The following is a 22,309-nucleotide window of genomic DNA, read 5'->3' as shown; positions in this document are numbered from 1 at the left end:
CTTCTCTAGTAGGTACATCCACATACTGAATCAGAAAATTTTCTTCTACACACTTAACAAATTCCTCTCCATCTAAACCCTTAACACTATGGCAGTCCCAGTCTATGTTTGGAAAGTTAAAATCCACTACCATAACCACCCTATTATTCTTATAGATAACTGAGATCTCCTTAAAAATCTGTTTCTCAATTTCCCTCTGACTATTAGGGGGTCTATAATATAAACCCAGTAAGGTGATCATCCCTTTCTTATTTCTCAGTTCCACCCAAATAACTTCCCTGGATGTATTTCCAAAAATATCCTCCCTCAGTACAGCTGTAATGCTATCCTTTATCAAAAATGCCACTCCCCCTCCTCTCTTGCCTCCCTTTCTGTCCTTCCTGTGGCATTTGTATCCTGGAACATTAAGCTGCCAATCCTATCCATCCCCGAGCCATGTTTCTGTAATTGCTATGATATCCCAGTCCCATGTTCCTAACCATGCCCTGAGTCCATCTACCTTCCCTGAGTCCATCTACCTTCCCTGGTAGGCCTCTTGCATTGAAATAAATCAGTCCTACCTTGTCCCTGCCTGCCCTGACTGTTTGACTCGCCTTTGTTCTCAATGTACCAGTGTCTGATTGAAATCTTTCCTCACTATCTCCCTGGGTCCCATCCCTCCACCCCCCACCCCCCCGACTTTACTAGTTTAACTCCTCCCAAGCAGCTCTAGCAAATCTCCCTGCCAGTATATTAGTCCCCTTCCAATTTAGGTGCAATCTGTCCTTCTTCTACAGGTCACTTCTACCCCAAAACAGCTTCCAATGATCCAAAAATGTGAATCCTTCTCCCATACACCAGCTCCTCAGCCATGCATTCATCTGCTCTATCCCCCTATTCCTGCCCTCACTCGGAGTAATCCAGATAATACTAGTCTTGAGGACTTTCTTTTTTAAATTCCTGCCTAACCTTCTTAATTGTCCCTTCAGAATCTCATCCTTTTCCCTTCCCATGTCATCGGTTCCAATGTGTACAATGACTGGTCCCTCTCCCCTGTGAAAAACATTCTGCACCCTTTCTGAGACATCCTTGATCCTGTCACCAGGGAAGCAACACACCATTCTGATTTTTCGCTGCTGACCACAGAAATGCCTCACTGTACCTCGGACTGGAGAGTCCCCAAAGATAATCAATCGCTTGGAACCTGACTTACCTCTCATTACATTAGAGCCAGTCTCAATACCAGAAACCTGGCTGTTCATGATATGTTCTCCTGAGAATCCATCACCCCCTACATTTTCCAAAACAGCATACTTGTTTGAAATGGGGATAGCCACAGAAGACTCCTGCACTACCTGCCTACCTCGCTTACTTTTCCTCGAGTTAAGCCATCTATGAGACTGTATTTGAGACTTTCCCTTCCTATAACTGCCATCCATCACATCCCTTTACTCTTGTAAATACCTTATTGCCTCTAACTGCCTCTCCAACCAATCCATTCAACCTAATAGGATTCACAACCAACGGCATTTATTGCAGAAATAATCCTCAGTAACCCATAAACTCTCCCTAAACTCTCACATCCGACAAGAAACTATATCACTCTACTAAGGGCTATTTTTGCTTCTTTCAATCTATAGACCCAGAAAATAGCACTGTCTTATTCCTCTACATAACACTGCTCCAGGTTAAATTAATACTTATGGCTTATACTATAAGTTTAATCAAGAGACAAAGCTCAAAAAAAATGTAATCAAGAAAGAACCCACTCTACTCACTACTGCAGACTTATTTAAGGCCACGCTTAAAACATCCACTTATCTGTTTCTGTGCTGTGACTTCTCCCAACAGGTTCCTCCAAAATCAGTTGCAAATTTCACTGTTTTTTAATTTTCCCAGACACACTCCGATGTGCAGCAATACATGAATTCAACAGCAAAGGCAGTAACTCCTAATTCTGTCAGTTAGCAATGTGGGTTTCTTTCTCTCTCTCTCTCTCTCCTGCACTGACCTCTGTCTGTTCTTCTTTCTTTTAAAAATGATATTGTTTTGACTTTTTTTTCTCCAAAGTTCCAAAACAATGCAGTAGCATATAAAACAGTAATTGCTGCTCCTGGAATTTGAGGAAATCATCTACAACACCTAAAAATGAAGCAGCTGTTACAGCCAGAAATTTTTCCCATCCTCCATCTTGGATTACCCACAATCCTTTTAAAGGAATGCAAAATCTTTGGGAGGGGGTGGATATTGTCATGGCTGATGTAAGTTTATGTATATATTTTTCATGCTTTGCAGAGGCTATACACTGCCTTTCAATTTCTCAAGATACCCCATAGTGCTGGAACAGTCAAGGAATTACTCCTGATGTGCCATTCTTCATATTATGCAAACAAAAATGGGAGACAACTTGGACATATCGAGGTTGTGTAAATATCAATTCAGATAAATGTCAGAGTTGCTTGATAATGGAATGCTGCCAAACATTACGAAAATGCCCCAACTCTTTTGAATATTCCCATGGAATCTCCTCCATCCACTAAGAGAAATAGCAGGGGTTTCAGTGACTATTCCATCATACACCTCTGGCATCAGCATTGTCCCAGTGTAGCATTGAAATCCTGTTACTGTTTGTGTTTGCTACAATCTATTTGCAACGGTAACCATTCCTAAAGTTATCATTATTGACGGGCCTAAAGCAAGAAATTATCAAACGCCTATTTATCTGACAGGACAATGCGGTATTGTGAAGAATCCAGAGAAAAGCTAAAATCAGCTGATATAGTTTCTATCATGCTTGTCTCGTGTTCCCAAATACCAAGCAATGTAAAATAAAGTAGCTGAAATTTTAGTTAAATGTTAGCATTTGACATAAAGTATCAACAAAAACAGTTGTAGATATTATGATGTCTGATTAAAAATCAAACTCCAAAGGCACTCTGAGGCCAATAAGTTTGCAACCATTCCATTGCACCTCTATCCATATTAGCAGGTTCACAGTAGACAGATCGGGATTGCAGGAGAATACAGAAAATGTGGAGACCAGACTTTTATACAACTGAATGTTGCCATAGGATGCCAAAGTCTGCATCCACCACCACTTCCTTCATGATTTCAGTAAACAATAGGAATAGGAATGGATGGAGTGTACAGTGGGCAATTTATCGCTGGGAGCATGTTCTGTGTAAAATTGAAACATTGGCAATTCGTATTTATGTTGTTTCACATAACAGCACTCTCACCATGGATTTAGAAAGTTACGGATTCAAACCCTCTCGAGGACTTGATTGCACAAGTTGAATTGTTGCCGAAGCATTCTTATGGCACAATTTTAAAAAGGTAGCATGTAATAACAGGCTGGTAGAACCCAAAGTGGGCACCACTTCCATTTTCTTGGTTTTTCTGCCAGTTCCCTCACAATTCCAATTAAAATTTAAAGTGCTGGCAGCATGCATAGGAGGCTCATGCTAATACATGGCAGGGGGAACAATCAATGATGAAAAAAGCATCAGCTGACAGTGCAACAGGTATGTGTGGGCTACAGAAAAACCTCCTGGATAAACAGGGAGGCTCTGTATCATGGCCTGCTACTTTCCTGTCTAATCCATTGCAATTAACATTAACATTATTGAGAGCACAGCATTAGAGCAGATATTTTTCAAATTGAAATTTCACCTGCATATACTTCATATTACATTCATTTCAATTTATTTGTGTCTGTGTCAACATTATGTGTTGAGACAAACTTAGTCCAAGAGCTAAATATCCCGACACACTTCCTGATTGACAGACAATGACAATTGTAGGGGAGTTAGAGATATTTCCTTATCATAGAAGAAAAAGCAAAGCTGGATTTTTAATGCCCCTGACAGGTGTGCTTTGGGCAGAGGAAAACATAAAAATTGCCAGATTGCTAACACAATACCACCACACAGACCCCCTGAGCCAACACACTCCATAGATGCCAGGTAGGTCAGCTCTGTAATTGGCAGCCTAAGCAACATATTTAAATGAGTAATTAAAGCTCTTTTAAGCCTGGTAGCAAGGTCATTGAACAGGATAATAACATGATTGGTGTGGGTAGATGGGCAGGCAGAAGCATTTTTTGTGGTTTTGATGAAAAAAGTGGCAAGGAATAAGGGTGTAGAGATTGCAATGAGGTCAGCCAGCTGAACCTCATACAGCATGCGTTCCCTAATTAGGGCTGTTAATCTGATCCAATCAGGGAGATCTGGCTGATGGATGTAAACAGGAGTGTCAGAGGTTCTTTTCACTTTGAGAACTGACTCTGAAGAAGGCGGACCAGTGTTAATTACTATGTACGTGTTAATAATGGGTGACTTAGTGATGGGATACCAGTGTCTATTGGAGTTATTTCAGGGGAATCCTCATTCCAGGGGTGTGAACCAGGAGTAACTCATTAAATGTCACCTCCACTTTCTACCCACACCTGCCCTCCAAAAGCCAGCACTGCCCCTCCCTTCTACTCCAGTGTTCCCTCTAATTTTCTTCTGGGCTGCACAGGATTCATGTGTGGTCCATGCGTGGTGGCAACTTCCAGAACTGATTGACATGCCAATGCCAATTGCCTTGCACTGCACCTTGAATCAGCGATGTGCACACACCCAGGTATTTTAAAGGAATGTTACCCCCACCTCTTATCTCTGTGCTTTAGGTTCTCTCTTCCATCCTGCACTAAAACCTTGAGACTCATCTTTCTGTTGTAGCACAAACTGACTGTTCCCAGCACCACACCCCCAACTTGAAGGTAGGATGTCATTGCAAAATGTTTTGTGAAAATACAAGGAAATACAAATAGTGGTAAGCCACAGGTCAGTGTGAGGCTTGACCCAACACAAATACGCCATTGAAATTTTGACTGCTCCCCAACTAAGTCACGCCAAATACCACATTTCCCATTTTAGTAAACCCCATATTGCCATAAAACCCTCCCTTTCCCACCAAACCTGAGTATCAGCTGCCAATTCAGACACAATCAGCATTGTTTACGCTATTAAGCCTTTTCAACTAGGGGACATAAAACTCAATTGTTCGCACTGGGTAAATTCATCACATCTCAGCCATGCTGATGGTGAGAGTACAACGTCAGCCAAGGCACCCTTACCACAAAAGGACAAATGCACAACATCAGGAAGGCTAATTGTTGCTATTCATTATTATTAGAGGAATTCAATGTATAAGTAAGGATATATTATGCTTCAGTTTTACAGGGCATTGGTGAAACCACATCTTGAATAATGTATGCAGTTTTGTTCTCCTTATTTAATAGACAATAGATAATAGGTGCAGGAGTAGGCCATTCTGCCCTTCGAGCCCGCACCACCATTCATTATGACCATGGCTGATCATCTTCAATCAGTATCCTGTTCCTGCCTTATCCCCATAACTCTTGATTCCACTATCCTTAAGAGCTCTATCCAACTCTTTCTTGAAAGTATCCAGAGACTTGGCCTCCACAGCCTTCTGTGGCAGAGCATTCCATACACCCACCACTCTCTGGGTGAAGAAGTTTCTCCTCAAATCTGTTCTAAGTGGCCTACCCCTTATTTTTAAACTGTGTCCTCTGGTTCGGGACTCACCCATCAGCGGAATCATGCTTCCTGCCTCCAGAGTGTCCAATCCTTTAATAATCTTATACATCTCAATCAGATCCCCTCTCAGCCTTCTAAAGTCAAGGGTATACAAGCCCAGTCGCTCCAATCTTTTAGCTTAAGATAGTCCCGCCATTCCGGGAATTGACCTCGTGAACCTACGCTGCACTCCCTCAATAGCCAGAATGTCTTTCCTCAAGTTTGGAAACCAAAACTGCACACAATATTCCAGGTGCGGTTTCACCAGAGCCCTGTACAGCTGCAGAAGGACATCTTTGCCTCTATACTCAATTCCTCTTGTTATGAAGGCCAGCATGCTATTAGCTTTCTTCACTTCTTGCTGTACCTGCATGCTTGCTTTCATTGACTGATGTACGAGGACACCTAGATCTCATTGTACTGCCCCTTTACCTAACTTGACTCCATTTAGGTAGTAATCTGCCTTCCTGTTCTTGCCACCAAAGTGGATAACCACACATTTATCCACATTAAACTGCATCTGCCATGCATCTGTCCTCACCTAGCCTGTCCAGGTCACCCTGTATTCTCCTAACATCCTCCTCACATTTCACCCTGCCACCCAGCTTTATGTCATCAGCAAATTTGCTAATATTACTTTTAATACCTTCATCTATATCATTAATGTACATTGTAAAAAGCTGCGGTCCCACCAGTCACCGCCTGCCATTCTGAAAGGGAGCCATTTATCACTACTCTTTGTTTCCTGTCAGACAATCAATTTTCAATCCATGTCAGTATTTTGCCCCTAATACCATGTGCCCAAAGTTTTCTCACTAACCTCCTATGTGGGTCTTTATCAAAGGCTTTCTGAAAGTCCAGGTACACTACGTCCACTTGATCTCCTTTGTCCATCTTCAAAGTTACATCCTCAAAAAATTCTAGAAGATTAGTCAAGCATGATTTCCCCTTCATAAATCCATGCTGACTCTGATCTATCCTGTTACTGCTATCCAGATGTGTTGTAATTTCATCCTTTATAATTGACTCCAGCATTTTTCCCACCACTGAGGTCAGACTAACTGGTCTATAATTCTCTGTTTTCTCTCTCCCTCCTTTCTTAAAAAGTGAGACAACATTAGCCACCCTCCAATCCACAGGAACTGATCCTGAATCTATAGAACATTGGAAAATGATCACCAATGCATCCACGATTTCTAAAGCCACCTCCTTCAGTACCCTGGGATGTAGACCATCAGGTCCCGGGGACTAATCAGCCTTCAGACCTAACAGTCTCTCCAACACCATTTCCTGCCTAATATAAATTCCCTTCAGTTCAGGTCCTTCAGCCACTATTACATCTGGGTGATTGCTTGTGTCTTCCCCAGTGAACACAGATCTAAAGTACCAATTCAACTCTTTTGCCATTTCTTTGTTCCCCCTAATAAATTCACTCATTTCTGTTTTCAAGGGCACAATTTTAATCTTAACCATTTTTTTCTTTTCACATTCCTAAAAAAGCCTTTACTATCCTCCTTTATATTTTTGGCCAGTTTACCTTCGTACCTTATCTTTTCTTTGCATATTTCCTTTTTAGTAATCCTCTGTTGTTCTTTAAAAGCTTCCCAGTCCTCCATTTTCCCACTCATCTTTGCTATGTTATACTTTCCCCTTTTGTCTTTATATGGTCCTTAACTTCCCTCGTCAGCCATGGCCACCCCTGCCTATCCTTAGGATCTTTCTTCCTTTTTGGAATGAACTGATCCTGCATCTTCTGCATCATACCCAGAAATACCTGTCATTGTTGTTCCACTGCCATCCCTGCTAGGGTATTGCACCACTGAACTTTGGTCAGCTCCTTCCACATAGCTCCAGACTTCCCCTTATTCATCTGAAATATTGTCACTTCCGATTCTACCCTCTCCCTTTCAAACTGCAGATTAAAGCTTATTGTATTGTGGTCACTACCTCCTAATGGCTCCTTTACTTTGAGGTCCCTGATCAGATCTGGTTTGTTGCACAACACCAGATCCAGAATTGTTTTTTCCCTGGTAGGCTCCAGCACAAGCTGTTCTAAGAATCCATCTCAAAGGCACTCCACAAACTCCCTTTCTTGGAGTCCAGTACCATCCTGATTCTCCCAGTCTACCTGCATGTTGAAGTCCCCCATAAAAACTGTCATAATATCTTTGCAACAGGCCAATTTCAGCTCCTTATTCAACTTACACACTACATCCAAGCTACTGTTTGGGGGCCTGTAGATAACTCCCATTAGCGTCTTTCTACCCTTAGAATTTCTCAGCTCTATCCATACTGACTCTACATCCCCTGATTCTAGGTCCCCCCGCGCAAGGGACTGAATATCATTCCTTACCAACAGGGCCACTCCACCCCCTCTGCCCGTCAGTCTGTCCTTATGGTAGCACGTATAGCCTTGAATATTCAGTTCCCAGGCCCTGTCCACTTGAAGTCACGTCTCAGTTATTCCCACAACAACATAACCGCCAATTTCCAAATGAGCCTCAAGCGCATCCACCTTATTTCTAATGCTTCATGCATTCATATATAATATTCTTAATTTGTTACTCCTCTCACCCTTCCTATCAATCCCTGTTTCACTTGACCTTACGGCATGATCCTTTTTTGAGTTTTCTGCTCCATTGATTCCGTTGTCTTTCTTGACTTCTCTTGTCAGAATGTTGCTCCCCCACCTATTGAGTTGCAACCCGTCCCTCTTGTATAATTTATCCTTACTGCTAAACATACCCCAGTAATCCAAGAATTTAAATCCTTGCTTCTTGCACCAGTTCCCCAGCCACACGTTCAAGTCCATTATCTCCCTGTTCCTGTCCTCTCCAGCCCGAGGAACTGGAAGCAAACTCTATCTGCGATGTTCTTAATCCTGGCACCAGGAAGGCAACACACCATCCTCAAATCCCGCCTGTTGCCGCAGAAACACCTTTCAGTCCCTAAGAAAGGATGTACATGCTTTAGAGGTAGTTCAGAGATGGTTTTAAAATTGATTCCTGGAATAAGTAGGTTGTCTTATAAGAAAAAGTTGAACAGAGTGAGCTTGTTTCCACTGAACTTTGAAGAATGTGGGTGATTTGACTGAAGTGTATAAGCACCTGAATGGTTTCGACAAACTGGATGTAAAAAAGATATTTAGTTTTATGGGTGCATCCAGAATTAAGGGGCAATTAAAAATGTTAAAATTAGGAGTCACCCTCTTAGGAGGGAGTCAAGGAGGATTTATTTTCTGTCAGAGGGCTGTGCGACCTTGGAACTCTCAGCCTCAGAAGGTAGTGAAGGTGGGCCATTGAATACTTTTAAAGCAGAGGTGAATGTTTTCTTGTTAGGTAAGTAATCAAAGGTTATCAGGTTAGATGGGAACGTGGAATTAGAAACACAAACAAATCCGTCATAATCTTATTAACTGTTGGGGCAGGCTGAAGCAATTCATTGGTCTACTTCAGCTCCTATTTTGGATTATTAATTGTTTGTAAGGGTGGAGAAGGTGGAATGATGCCTTTATGTTCTTTAATGTTTCTTCTCATTTTCATTCAATTTGTAGCGATTTGTAGTCACACGCTATTTACAAATGCACTGTCAAGTAGAATTTGAGGTGCATGTAATAGTGTTAAGTTTTTCCTAAATTTTATCTAAATGGTGATGCGAATACAGTAGAAATAGTATGATACAGCAAGCACTATTAGCTCTGTCTTTTCTTAGGAGATCAGCAAGACAGATTTGTCATAAATTTATGCATTTTAAATGAACATCATTATTTATGTCTTCAAAAGCAGGATTATTAATGCCTGCATATTTTCAGTACTTTTATTCAATATAATACAATGTGAGCCATATAAAATAAGATCCCACTTAACTCAATCACACCTGAGATCACACATTCTCTGACCCAAAAGTTTCATCTTCCCAGGTTGTTTTCCTGTGAAATACTGAACTGTGGGCCAGGATCTTAAGCAGTCATTTCTGGAAGATATTTGAAGTGTAAAGGCCATTTTTATTCTTAACTTTTTTGTGTAGTATAAAACTTACCAACTGTGAAGTATGTTGTGCCTGATGGCAGTTTGTGAGTGGAATGCAGGAATATTCTCCTACAATATTTCTAGAGTGGTAGCTAACAAGCACTTTGCAGAAAGCTTCTGATAGAATTTAATGTGTGGTCTGGCAAGGTTTTGCATTTAGTGTCCTGAGTGTTTCACAGATGGTAATCAGGAGTGCTTTTGCAGTACTTTAGTATCTGGTAGCCAATAGAAGTTAATGTCAGCTTTCAGCGGATAGTAGCTGATCATCCACCTATTATGTACACCTCATTTGATATCTCCTTCCATTTGCTTCAAGAAAAAGTAAATCACATTTATGTACAATGGGTGCAGCTTATGACATGCCTAATCTGCTACAACCTATCCTTCACCACTGCTGAAAGCAGAAGTCAGTCTGTAGTATTTTTCACAAGATATTTCATAACATTTAAGAACGTTTTGATCCTGTTAAAATTTCATGTCTGGCAAATGGCAGTGATTCATTTCTGATCAAAAACAATCTCAAATCTGTCAATTAACATCATTTTACAGCTCCTACATGACAATATTTCACACACATTGAATGATAACATTTTAAAACGGACAGTCTCTCATATTTGATGACCATTCACAAGATGTTATGGAAAACACTGTGTACCATTTAAAATCATTTCATGGATTGAAATACTAGCACAGAGAAAGGCCATTTGGCCTACTGTTCTTTAATTCTGCTAGTTCTTCCACAAGTGCTATCTTTTCCAGTTTTTGTGCCTTTTTGTATGTGCTTCCACATTTTCCTTTAAACATGTATTCAATTTCTTGTAAAATTACGTTACAGTTTCAAAACCATTTGTGGTAAACCATTCCATGCTCATAAAATGTGAAAAATATTCTTCTGCTGAAATTCCTAAGCCCCTGGTCCTTTGTCAGAAATTAGAGGAATAAAGATAACATAAAGTTAAAAATGACACAACACCAGGTTATAGTCCAACAGGTTTATTTGAAAGCACTAGCTTTCAGAGCGCTGCTCCTTCATCAGGTAGCTGTCTGGTGAAGGAACAGCGCTTCAAAAGCTAGTGCTTCCAAATAAACCTGCTGGACGATAGCCTGATGTTGTGTCATTTTTAACTTTGTCCACCCCAGTCCAACACCAGCTCCTCCACATTATGGCTAGCATAAAGGTAAACACACCAGGATGTTTAATGCCTCTTAACACATGAGGATTGAAATTATTTTTACCAATATGTATAATAAAACAAATTAATAAATGTATTGAAGTAATACATTGAGAAATATCATATGAATTGCGGATATAATTGTTACAGGTAAAATAAAGGTAGGGTAGACCATAAGTAATTTTTTCTTATCCTTTATTTAAAGTTGTTTTACTCATTCAAAGAGTGTGAACATTGCTGGAAATACCAACATTTATTGCCCATCTCTGTTTGCCTCTGAGAGGTGGGGGTGACACAACAGCCACATTATTTATAATACAGAATTATAGACCGGTTGTAATGTAGAAGGAGGCCATTGAGCTGGTCACATTTGGGCTAGTTCCTGTAAAAAACTCAGCTGCTTCCATTCTCTTACCTTTTTCTCAAGTCCTCCTAATATTTTCTCTTATGGTAATTATCCAGTTGTCTTATAAAAGCTATGATTAAAGCTGCTCCCACCTCACTTCCAGACAGTGAGTCCAGAATCTTTCTTTCTGCTTGGAAAGCTTTTTCCTTTTGTCATCTCTTTTTTTCTTGCCAGTTAGTTTAACTTGATGAACCCAATTCTTGACGCATCTGCCAACTGGAACATTTTCTCCTGATTTAGACTCCAGTGATTTTGAATATCTTTCTCAAAGCTTTCAACCTTATCTTCACTGAGGAGACAACCCCAACATTATCAAACCATCCACACAACTGAAGGCTCTCATCCTAAGTTGCTATACTCACAAAGAATTTCTGTATCCACCCCTTCAGCTGGCAGCAAGTTCCAGGGCAGCAGCTTCAGAAGTGTTGAGGATGGCAACCCGCCCTGAAAGTGCATCTCTCTTAGAATTGAATGTGAATAGACCAATTCCTTTTATTTATATTTAGGAATTTTACTGTGGCAAATGGAATTCATGCTCCAAATGCCTCACATCTGTTGTTCCCGTCTTCTACATTGACATAAACTGCTTCGGTATCTGGGAAGCTGTCATTGGTACTTAACTCATTTAATCATCAGCAAATATCTGCATCTCTGACTTCATTATGGAGTCATTATGGAGTTCATTGATAATGGGCTGAAGAAGTTGGTATTCGGTTTACCCGGATGAACTTTTGCAATGCCAACTGGGGAGTGAAATGATTGGCTTTCGACAACCACAACAACCATCCTTTGCTATGGTTCATGCTAGGAGAGAGTGTCCCCTGTGATTCCCAAATACTTCACTTCTCTTAGAGCTCCTTGGTGCCAAATGCTTCTTTGAAGTTAAGGGCAGTCACTTTTACTACACTTCCTGAATTCAGCTTTTACGTTTATGTTCAGGCCATGAATGACGTACAGTTTGAGAATGAGTGGCCCTGGTGGAACTCAAAGTGAGAATCGATTAAGAATCTATTGATGAATGTGTGCGCTTGATAACACTGTCTCCAGCATCTTCCTTTGCTTTGCTGATAATCGAGAGCAGTGATATTGACCAGATCAAGCTTGTCTTGCGTTTTGTGCACAGGATATGGTCAGCACATTGTCAAGTAGATGCCAGTGTTATAATGATTACTATAACAATATGGAACAGCATGGCTAGAGGCAAGGTTAGTTCTGGAGCACAAATCTTCAATACTATTTCCAAAACATTGCCAGGGTCCACAACTTTTGCAGTATCCAGAAGTTTGTAGTTTCTTAAATCACATTTTACTGGCATCTGTGATTCTGGAGACCTTAGGTGGAAGATGAGATCGATGCAAATGAGATAGATGCAAAGCCTGTTCTTTTATACTGATGTGTTGCACTCCCCTGTCATTGGGAATGGGGCTACCTTTGGTACTTCCTCCTCCTCTTAGTTACTTAATTGTCAACAGAATGTGGCAGGATCCTGTTGTGGCAGAATAACAAAAGCTTGGATGTCAGAACTTGTAGGTTTGCTTTATCTAGTGAATGTTCCTCTTACATATGTGTATGTAGTCCTGTTTTCTAGCTTCATATTTTTAGGTATGAAAGGTATTTATTTTGACTTGTCCTCCTCACTGTTCACTGAACCAGGTTGGTCTTTAGGCCTGATGATATTGATAGAGTAGGGGATGTTCCAGGCCATGAGGTTACAGCTGTGGTTGAACACAATTCTCCTGCTGCTAATGGTCACAGCATCTCATAGGTTGCTAGTTTTGAGCTGCTGGATTTGATCTGAATCAATTTGACTCTGCATGATGACAGTCCTGCACAACATGATATGTTTGCTGTAATGACAGACTTTGCCAATGATACAGGACATACAAAGCCAGTGACAGGCCAGACACAGGGATAGAGATGGAGAAGTATAGGACACTGGTAGAAAGGTATGATTCGATGAGTACAATTATGCTAGGTTGTTGTTTGATAAATCTGATATTATTAAAGAGGAATTTGCAAGATTGACTGGAAAGAGTATTCCTTTCTCAAATCTAATGTTTTGGACAATATTGGTTTGATCAGCTATTATTATTCATTATTGACTTTTTATTGCTGTTTGATAAAACTGAGAACTTTGCTGGAGTAGTTCCAAAACACATTTAAGAGTCAACTTTATTAATGTAGATCTGGAGTCACATATATGCCAGACCATTTTTGAGTGGCAGATTTCTTTCCCAAGAGACCCGATGGGTTTTCACAATAAATATGATTACTGACACTAATCTTTTATGTACAAAAATTGAGAAATTGACAGGTCTGGCAGCATCTTTGGAGAGAAAGCAGAGTCCAGTGTCCCTTCTTCAGAACTCAGTGTTTTACATGATTTCTTTATTTCTTGACTTCAACAAAATATGAAACATGAATGTCACATTGTAAAAGTCGAGGCTGCAGAAAATGTTCTACCTCCTCAGGATTTTCTGCAGTCCTCACTTTCGCCTCGTTCAGTTTCCATGGCAGGCATTTGTCACTTTTATTTCAACCTGATGCAATTAGTTTGTTTTTCACTAAAATCTAAAATAAAACATAGCAATCTTACTGAGAACTATTTATGATTAAGTCTTTCAAATGCTGTCATCTCAGTTCAGCCGTCATCTGCATAAATATGTCTTTTATTTGAATAGTAGGTATAGAGATCATTGTGTTTTAAATGCCCTTTGAGAGTGACAAGACATTGGTAATTAGAGAGCTGAGCTGGCAGCCATCCACTCATAAAATGTAAAGACTTGGTGGCTTTCTAAACACTCAAGTGAAGTGAGTTATGACTGTGGGCCAGAACAAATTTCCTCGTATTGCAAGTGCGCTATCTAGTGGAGGCCATAGAAACTGGAGATATAAGCAAATTCACCTTATCTATGCCCTCCATGATTTTATAAACTTCAATAAGTTCACCCCTCAGCCTCGTATTCTCCAGTGAAAAAGTCCCAGTCTTTCCAGTCAAGTTTTATGTCACAAACTCTTCAGACCCTGGCAACATCCTGGTAACTCTTTTCCAAACCCTGTCCAGTTTAACAATATCCTTTCTATAATGGCAACATGAACTGCACACAGTACTCCGGAAGAGGTCTCACCAATATCCTGTACAAGCTCAACACAACATCCCAACTCCTATACTTAAAGGTCTGAGCAATGAAGGCAAGTCATCTCAATGCCCTCTTAACCACCCTGTCTAACTGTGACTCAAATGTCAAAGAATTATGTCGCTGAACTCCAAGGTCTCTCTGCTCTACAACACTCCCTAGGGCCCTATCATTAATTGGATGGGACCTGTCCTTGTTTGTATCACCAAAATGCAATACCTCACATTTATCCAAATTCAACTCCATCTGCAAATCCTCAGTACATTGACCCAATTGATCAAGGTGTCTTTGTAATCTTAAATAACCTCCTTCACTGTCCATTACACCACCAGTTTTGGTGTCATCTGGAAACTTACTCACCATGCCACCAATATTCTCATTCAAATCATAAATGATAAAAAAAAGCGGATCTAGAATCGATCCCCGTGAAACAGCGCTGGTCACAGACCTCTAGTGTGAAAAACAACCTGCCACCACCACCCTCTGTCTCCAAATATAAAGCCAATTTTGTAGCCATTTGACAAGTTCATCCTAAATCCCATGTGATCTACCTTTACTAATTAGTCTACCATGCAGAACTCCCTTTTCCTTCCAATAGTATTATAATACTTCAAGTGACCAGGAAGGTCAGAGTCATTTGAATCATTGTATGTCAATTGAACATACATCAGAGAAAATTATTTTTTGAAATTCTAATCTACCCAGTTTCAGCTGCAGACTTAGAGTAGACTGCCTTAAAGGTGGGGGTAGGCGATGGCCGAGTGTTATTTTCGCTAAACTATTAATCCAGACAGCCAGGTTAGTGGTCTGGAGAAAGTAGGAGCAAATTACCGCAGATGCTGGAATCTGAACTGAAAACAAAAAGTACTGGAGATCACAGTGGGTCAGACAGCATCTACGGAGAGAAAGCAATCTAATGTTTTGAGTCTCAATGACTCTTCATCAGAGTTAAAGTGAAGTATGGAGGGGGCAGCATTTATGTGATAGTAGTGGCGGGGGGAGGATGTTAAAGGGCTGAGAGAGAAAAGATGTTGATAGTTCAGATTAAGTGATTGGGGACCTGGGTTTGAATCCTGCCATGGCAGATGGTTGAATTTGAATTCAATGAAAAAAGAGTCTAATGATGACCATGGAATAATTATTGATTATTTGAAGAAACATATTCACCAATGGCATGACCTGGTCTGACCTGTGACTTCAAACCCATAGCAATGTGATTTACTCTTAACTATCCTCTGGGCAATTAGAGATGGGCCATAAATACTGGCCGAGCTATTGACGCCCACATCCTGTGAATGAATAGAATAAAAAGTACTGTTCAGTCATCATATTTCTCTGACAAATTTCTTTAATCAAACTAAGTGGGGCAATTTTCTGCAAGTAACAATTAATTGAATTGTGCCCCCGCTCCAGTCATTAGGAAGCTGACTAGCCAAACTAACCAAGTTTTAAAAAGGTCACTCACTCTGTGGTGATGCATGATACTGGTGGCCTTACCAGAGAGTGGGAGTTCCATTCCTCAGTGAAAGGAAGTCCTGCCCTCAAGAACTATTAGTCAGTTTGATTGGCTGGCATTGCCAGCAGTCTCAGCAGAACCACAACTTAATCAACAGCAATTACCCAGTCCCCAGAAAGAAGAACAATGGATCCTGGGCAAACACTAGCCCCAGGCTTTTACGGTGGGAAGGGTTTGGGTATTCTAGGTAAGGGAGCAAAGAGGGTGTGGGACTGGATGTGGGGGTGTGGGGAGGGTGAAGGTTGTGGAGGCCAGCAGGTAGATTTGGGGATACCATCTTGAGTATTTTGTGAGGGAGTACCAATGAAGCTTACAGAGCAATAGCCCCACTTCCCAAAGAGATATATCCCCCTCCTTCCTTTCCAGATGATGAAAGTCCAGATTCACCACTCTTATCAATTTGCCCATGCCAACTGCTGTATGGTCAACATAAAGCTAATTCAGCTCAACTGGCTCTTTAATAGGGTCAATTGACCACTAATATCTTTTTTTTTCCAAAATGATGGGTAGACTGGTGATTTTGTTTCCTGCCCATTTACTATATTATGGAAACTAGGTCAGGGTGGGCAAGAAAGCAGTGGGTTAGCAATTCACCAGGGTTAATATGCCGTACCATAAACCTGGCCACTGAGGAGCCATAAAAATCAAGCCAGAACCTGCATCAAGAAATAGAGGTAGGCTCACATCATTGCACAAGGTATATTTAGAGAAAGCTTATGTGCAGTGAGAGTATTCAAGCAACACTGCCTGCCTCATTTTTAGACTCATATTAGTTGGGGATCAGGTGGCTGCTACACATTGGTTCCTTGTTTCTTTTTCTTGACTAACACTATACCAAAATAAATGGCCATAAAATCTAAGAGTCACAGGCCAGTCAGCCCAATGAGTCTGCTCCACCACTCAATGAGATCAAGGTTGATCTGATAATCCTCATAAGACAATTGTTCCATACCTAGGATCAATCTAATGGACCTTCTCCAGACTATCTCCAATGCCACTATATCTTTCCTTTGACAAAGGGACCAAAACGGTTCTCAGTATTCTAGGTATTTTCTGATTAGTCTTTTATATAGTTCTAGCAAAACTTCCCATTTTCTTTGCATGTTATTCCCTTGGAAATAAAGGCCAACATTCCATTTCCTTCCTTACTACCTGCTGAATTTGGATGCTAGCTTTTTGTTGTATTTTATGCACACGATCCCCAGACTTACATTGCAACTTTCTGTAGTTTCTCTGTTTAAATAATATTCAGCTGTACTATTCCTCCTGCCATAGTGCATAACCTCACATGTTATCAAATCTGCTAAGTTATGGTCACTCAATTAACCAGTCTACAACCCTTTGTAGATTCTTTGTGTCATCCTCACCGCTTGCTTTTCACCTATTTACGCTTAGTCCTCAAACTTGGCAAAAGTACTTTCACTTCATTCATCCAGACCTTAAAAATATATTGCAAACAATTGTGTCATCACAGCTGATCATTCTGACACTCCACCAGTTGGAGTTTGCCATCATGAAAATGTTGATTCTATTTCAACTTTCTGTCTTCTATTATTTAGCCACTCACATATCTATTCTAATATACTAATCCCAACAACTTGGGTCTTTGTCTTATTAAGCGGCCTTACATGCAGTATCTTACTTAAAACCGTTCAGAAATTCAAATATATTACATCTTCTTGGTCTCCTTTATTTATCCTGCTTGTTACCTCCTCAAGGAATTCTAACAAATTTGTCAGCTTGACTTCATGTTCATGAAACCAATCTGACTGCTTGATTAATGCACTGCCATTACGTTTGGTCCTAACGTTTTCTCAATAACAAACACTGAGCTGACTGGCCTACAGTTACTCTTTATTGTCCCATTTCCTTTTTTAATAATGTTGTTACAGTGGAAGTATTCCAATCGTCTGGGACTTTTCTATCATTTAAAAGTTATTGCAAGATTACTCGTGTATCCATTATCTCTGTAGCTACTTCCTTTAATATCCTATGATGCAGGCCCAGGGGACCTATCGGCCTTTGGGTTGCCTGCTAATTTTCAGCTAGTGATAATTATTGCACCATTTCCTCTTCCCTTGTTCTGCCTTGATTGTTTAGTATTTTTGTGATGCTATTAGTATTGTCTACCATGAAAATTGATGCAAATAGTTTATTTAACTCTGCTGTCCATTTTCTGTTTTCCCCATTATTATTTTCCTAACCTCATTTTCTAAGGGTGTTATGTTCACTTTCGCCTGGCTTTTCCTTTTATATATTTAGAGAAGGTCTTGTTGTTCGCTTTGAAATGATTTGTTAGGTTTACCCTCCAAGTTCATTTTCCTCTTTATTATTATTTTTAAACTACTTTTATTGGTTTTCAAACCTTTCCTACTTCTTTTGTTTGCAACTAATCTTTGCACAATGTATGTTTACTTTCTTTCAATTTGATGTTATCTTTAACTTTCTTTGTTAACCGCAGTTGGCTTAACCTCCGCCCCCCCTCCTAAAATATCTCACTGGAATATATCTTTGTTGTGAGTGAAAGAATATTTTCTTCAACAATAGCCATTCTTCCTTAACCATCTGATCTGCTGAGCTCTTTCTAGTCCTCTGTAGTTTTCCTGATGCCCACAATCTGACCACACCTGAATGATGTCCAGTTATGTAAATACATCTCTGACTTACATCCCGGTCTCCTGCAGTGGCGTCAGATACAGCTTAAAAGCAAAATCCCAGCATGACTAATTCTAGAGACAACTTTTTCAATGTTACTTATCTCAAAGGATGAGTCAGTTTTAACAAAACAGGATGTGTGAGGAAAATGACAAAACCAGAAATTGCTGGGTAAACTCAGCAGGTCTGGCAGAACCTGTGGGAAGAAAGCACAGTTAACGTTTCAGACACAGAATAATAACACTGCTTTCTCCTACAGATGCTGCCAGACCTGCTGAGTTTGCCAGCAATTTCTGTTGTTATCTCAGATCTCCAGCATTTGCAGTTCTTTGTTTTATTGTATTGTGTGAGAAAAGAGATTTTCATAATGGAATTGTCCCCTTCTGTGAACTATGGTGAGCACAAAAATGAATGAAATGGAGTGAAAAATGTTTTGAAGAGAGGTGTAGACCTGGATTCCTAAAAGCGTACTCAAATATTAGGTGCACTGAAATGACACTCTTACTGTATAACCAGCAGTGTTGAGTTCATTATGGCTACTATACTTTTGCAAATCTTCCACAAAGAACTATCCACAACTGTAGCTCCCTGAAAGTAAATGTTAAGCCTTATGCTCAAGAAACAATATGGAATCTATACAGGAGTTGAAAGCTGTTTCACAGTGACTGTTGCAGAGATAGAGTTTGATTGAGTAGTCAGAATGAAAATGGATAAAAAAAGACGAAGGCAGCAAGCATTCCCCAGCTGATAAGATTCCAATGGAGGACAAAGACATATCGGTTAGGACAAAAAATTCTCTTCCTTTATCTTGACTGCTCTAAATAGTTTGAAATGTACTATAAGTCAGAAGTGCAATGATCTCAGGGTCCTTTTATCATCAATGACTAAGAAACGCTGAAATGCATCCGAGGGCCTCAGGATGTGTCATTCATTGTGTTTAACTTTTTTTTCTACCTTTTTTGTAGTGCAGCTGTGAAATGTAATATCATCATTATAAGAGAATGTCAAACAATATTTCAGTGGCTATGTCTGAGTTTCAAGTCTTGTTGATTACTCATCGAGGTATTTGGGTTCTTTCTCCATGAGATGTGGGTCTATTTTCAACCTTTGTTTCAAAATTATCTGACAGCTGTTCATCAGAGTTGCTTTGGACTCTGAAACTTGTGGTATATTTATAAACAATTGTTTCACCATTCAAATAACATTTTGTATCCTTCTTATGTGCCACTTCTTTGACGAAAAAGAGAAGGGGGCATTTCATTAATATTCAGTCCCCTGCATATTTCCCAGTCACAAATGGACATGACGAGGAGGCAATCTAGTCTAAATCAATGCTCACTATAACCCAGTCACTGGAAGATACATCCGTTATATAAGAACAACTGCAGAACAGGGTGTATGATACATTTTCAAGTGGGAGCTTCCAAAAATAGTATTTATTGCCTATATGTTAAGGTAACTGATATCCTGCCCTCAAAACAGTCCTGATAAAAAATTGTTATCCTGAAAAATTTTCTCTTTCTCTTCTCACAGACACTGTGCGACATATTGAGGACTCTCTGCATTTTCTTTGCTTTTCTTATTGTTCTGGTGGATGGTGGCTATCTTGAAACATCAACAGTTTCTCTATTGCATCAGATTCTTCATGATCTGCTGAATATTTCCAGCATTTTCACTTTTATTTGATTATAGTTTTCATTTATCTGCAACATTTTGTCTTAAGATTACTAATGTAGGATTAATACTAAATGGGGATACTCTCAAATTTTACTAGCTTTGCTTTCCTTAATCCTTCTTGGGATTACTAAAGTACGTTGAGTAACATTCATGATAAAGCAGGTGCTTTGTGGTCTGATGAAGAAATAAATTTGATAAATATAACTTAACATTTCTCATTCTTTGTTTATTTTTGTGTCATAAACATTAAGTTGGTTTATTGGTAATTAATATGTGCTCTTTAATTTTAGGAAATAAGGGCAATGACAAGAGGAATAAATCGAGAAAAGAAGGCAGAAAAGAAGCAATGTCTGGAAAACAAGCTAAAAATAGTAATAGGGGCAAAGAAAATAAAAACACCAGAGAAGAACGTGTAAGGAAAGAAAAATCTGGAAACAAGAAACGAAGAGGGCAGAATAAGAAACTGATACCCACAACAGTGAGCACTGTTCACTAAAATCCTCACTTGGTTGCTGAGATTTCTGATGCTGCTATGTATTAACGAGCTAACCTATAGAGGTGCACTGTATAATGGATCCAGTGCTGGGTTCCTACTTCTAATCCTTACTCCTGACCTTTGCAGAGACTGCTAATCATTTCAAGGACTACAGTTGAAACTGAAAGTGTAGATATGCCTAAGTTTATCCAACATTAGACATGATTAATCCCTGCCCAACTGAGTAAATTAGAACTCCAGATGGTTAGCGCAAGTATCATGATTAGCCCTTTAAGGGTTAACAAAAAAGAGCCAAATACGCTGAGAAAACCGATTCCATTTTAAGGGAAGGAAGTCTTCAGCCTCAGTGCTGGAGATTCCTCATCAAATGTGATATGCATTTGTGCATGTTCTGATTTCTGTATAAATTGACAATAGAATCTTTTTTTTCTTTTTTCTCATAATTATTAACAGATTGCTGCCTTGTAATATAGAGGAATGTAATAAATGTCATTTGAAGCCTGGAGAACCAACTGTTAACATTCTTTTTAAAATATTGTTTTTAAGTTTCTGTTTATGACCTCTGTAAGAAACAGTGCACACACTTGAGCTAGTGTCATTGTTGTCAACAGATGCCACTAAACTGCTTAAAAGCACCTGTATTTCAAATAAAAAATATATTTCCTTTACTGAATTCTCAGAGTATGTTTATGACATGAATATTCTTCCATATGTAGCATTATGGTATGTAGTTGGAAGATTATTACCATTTATGTAGTAGTTTATTGCATATAGGTTTGGAAGCATTTTGATTGGCTGGAATGATATAAAGACCTGCACCACAATGTGGCTCTTTAATTTGACACACATTCATGACAAGAATCCAGAATGGTTAAATAGAACCATCTACTTGTCGCTGGCATTATAGGTGGGCTTGTTTCATTTTTCCTGCTTAATTTACTGATGCTGATCAGTTTTTCTCTGAACGATTAGTAGGAAAAATAAATATCACAGATTAAAATAAAGACGTAAATTCAATGTTTCAAAAAATTCACATAACTAGCTGCACTTATTTATTTCTGAGTTGAAATAACATTGCAATAAAACTAAAATCTTCAGATATGAGCAAGAAATTATTTTGTACGTTGCTTTAAATGAAGCCATTTTAACAGCCAACAGAAACATTATTTATCAACCTACAAATATATTTATCACCAATACCACAGTACAATTTCATGCTTATCATAATTCTCATTCTTTGGTGTGCTGGAGAAAAAAAGAATTAGAGGATTGCAACTTATATTAATTACACGTGCAGTCAATAAGGCTTTGTGAGGGAAGACAGATTTCTGAGAAATCAACTAGGTTAACAAGTCTTTTCATTGCTGATGATCAAACCCAACACAAAATCTGACCAAGAATTGTTTTTTTTAAATCTTGGATTTTAACTGTAGATCTAGTAAAAATGAGAATAAATTCTTTCAAATGGTTGTGTAGTTGTGCAAATGAGTTATGTTGAAAGAAATCCTGAAACCATGCTCATTACTAACATAAAAGGTACCATAAATGTCCATGTTCAACTGATCTACTGAGGTGAGGCTGTTAATTTCCTTATCTGCGTTCACCTTTTTGGTCTAATACAGATCAAAATAGTCAGAAATAGGCAACATAGATGA

General features: G+C 39.4%; 1 protein-coding gene across 1 annotated transcript in view; it reads left to right on the top strand.

The window, feature by feature from the left end:
• The window catches only part of rspo3 (R-spondin 3), a 105,210-nt gene extending 83,888 nt beyond the window's left edge, over window positions 1-21,322 (top strand). Inside the window, exon 5 of the mRNA XM_043683857.1 lies at window positions 20,449-21,322. Coding sequence (XP_043539792.1) covers window positions 20,449-20,654 — 206 coding nt within the window. The 3' untranslated portion in view covers window positions 20,655-21,322. The remainder of the gene's footprint in view (window positions 1-20,448) is intronic.
• Window positions 21,323-22,309: the final 987 nt, after the last annotated feature.

Source organism: Chiloscyllium plagiosum, chromosome 3, assembly GCF_004010195.1.
Source record: "Chiloscyllium plagiosum isolate BGI_BamShark_2017 chromosome 3, ASM401019v2, whole genome shotgun sequence".
NCBI classification, from domain to species: Eukaryota; Metazoa; Chordata; class Chondrichthyes; order Orectolobiformes; family Hemiscylliidae; genus Chiloscyllium; species Chiloscyllium plagiosum.
Note: the sequence above shows the minus strand (reverse complement) of the source record. Positions and strands in the feature narration are given on the sequence as shown.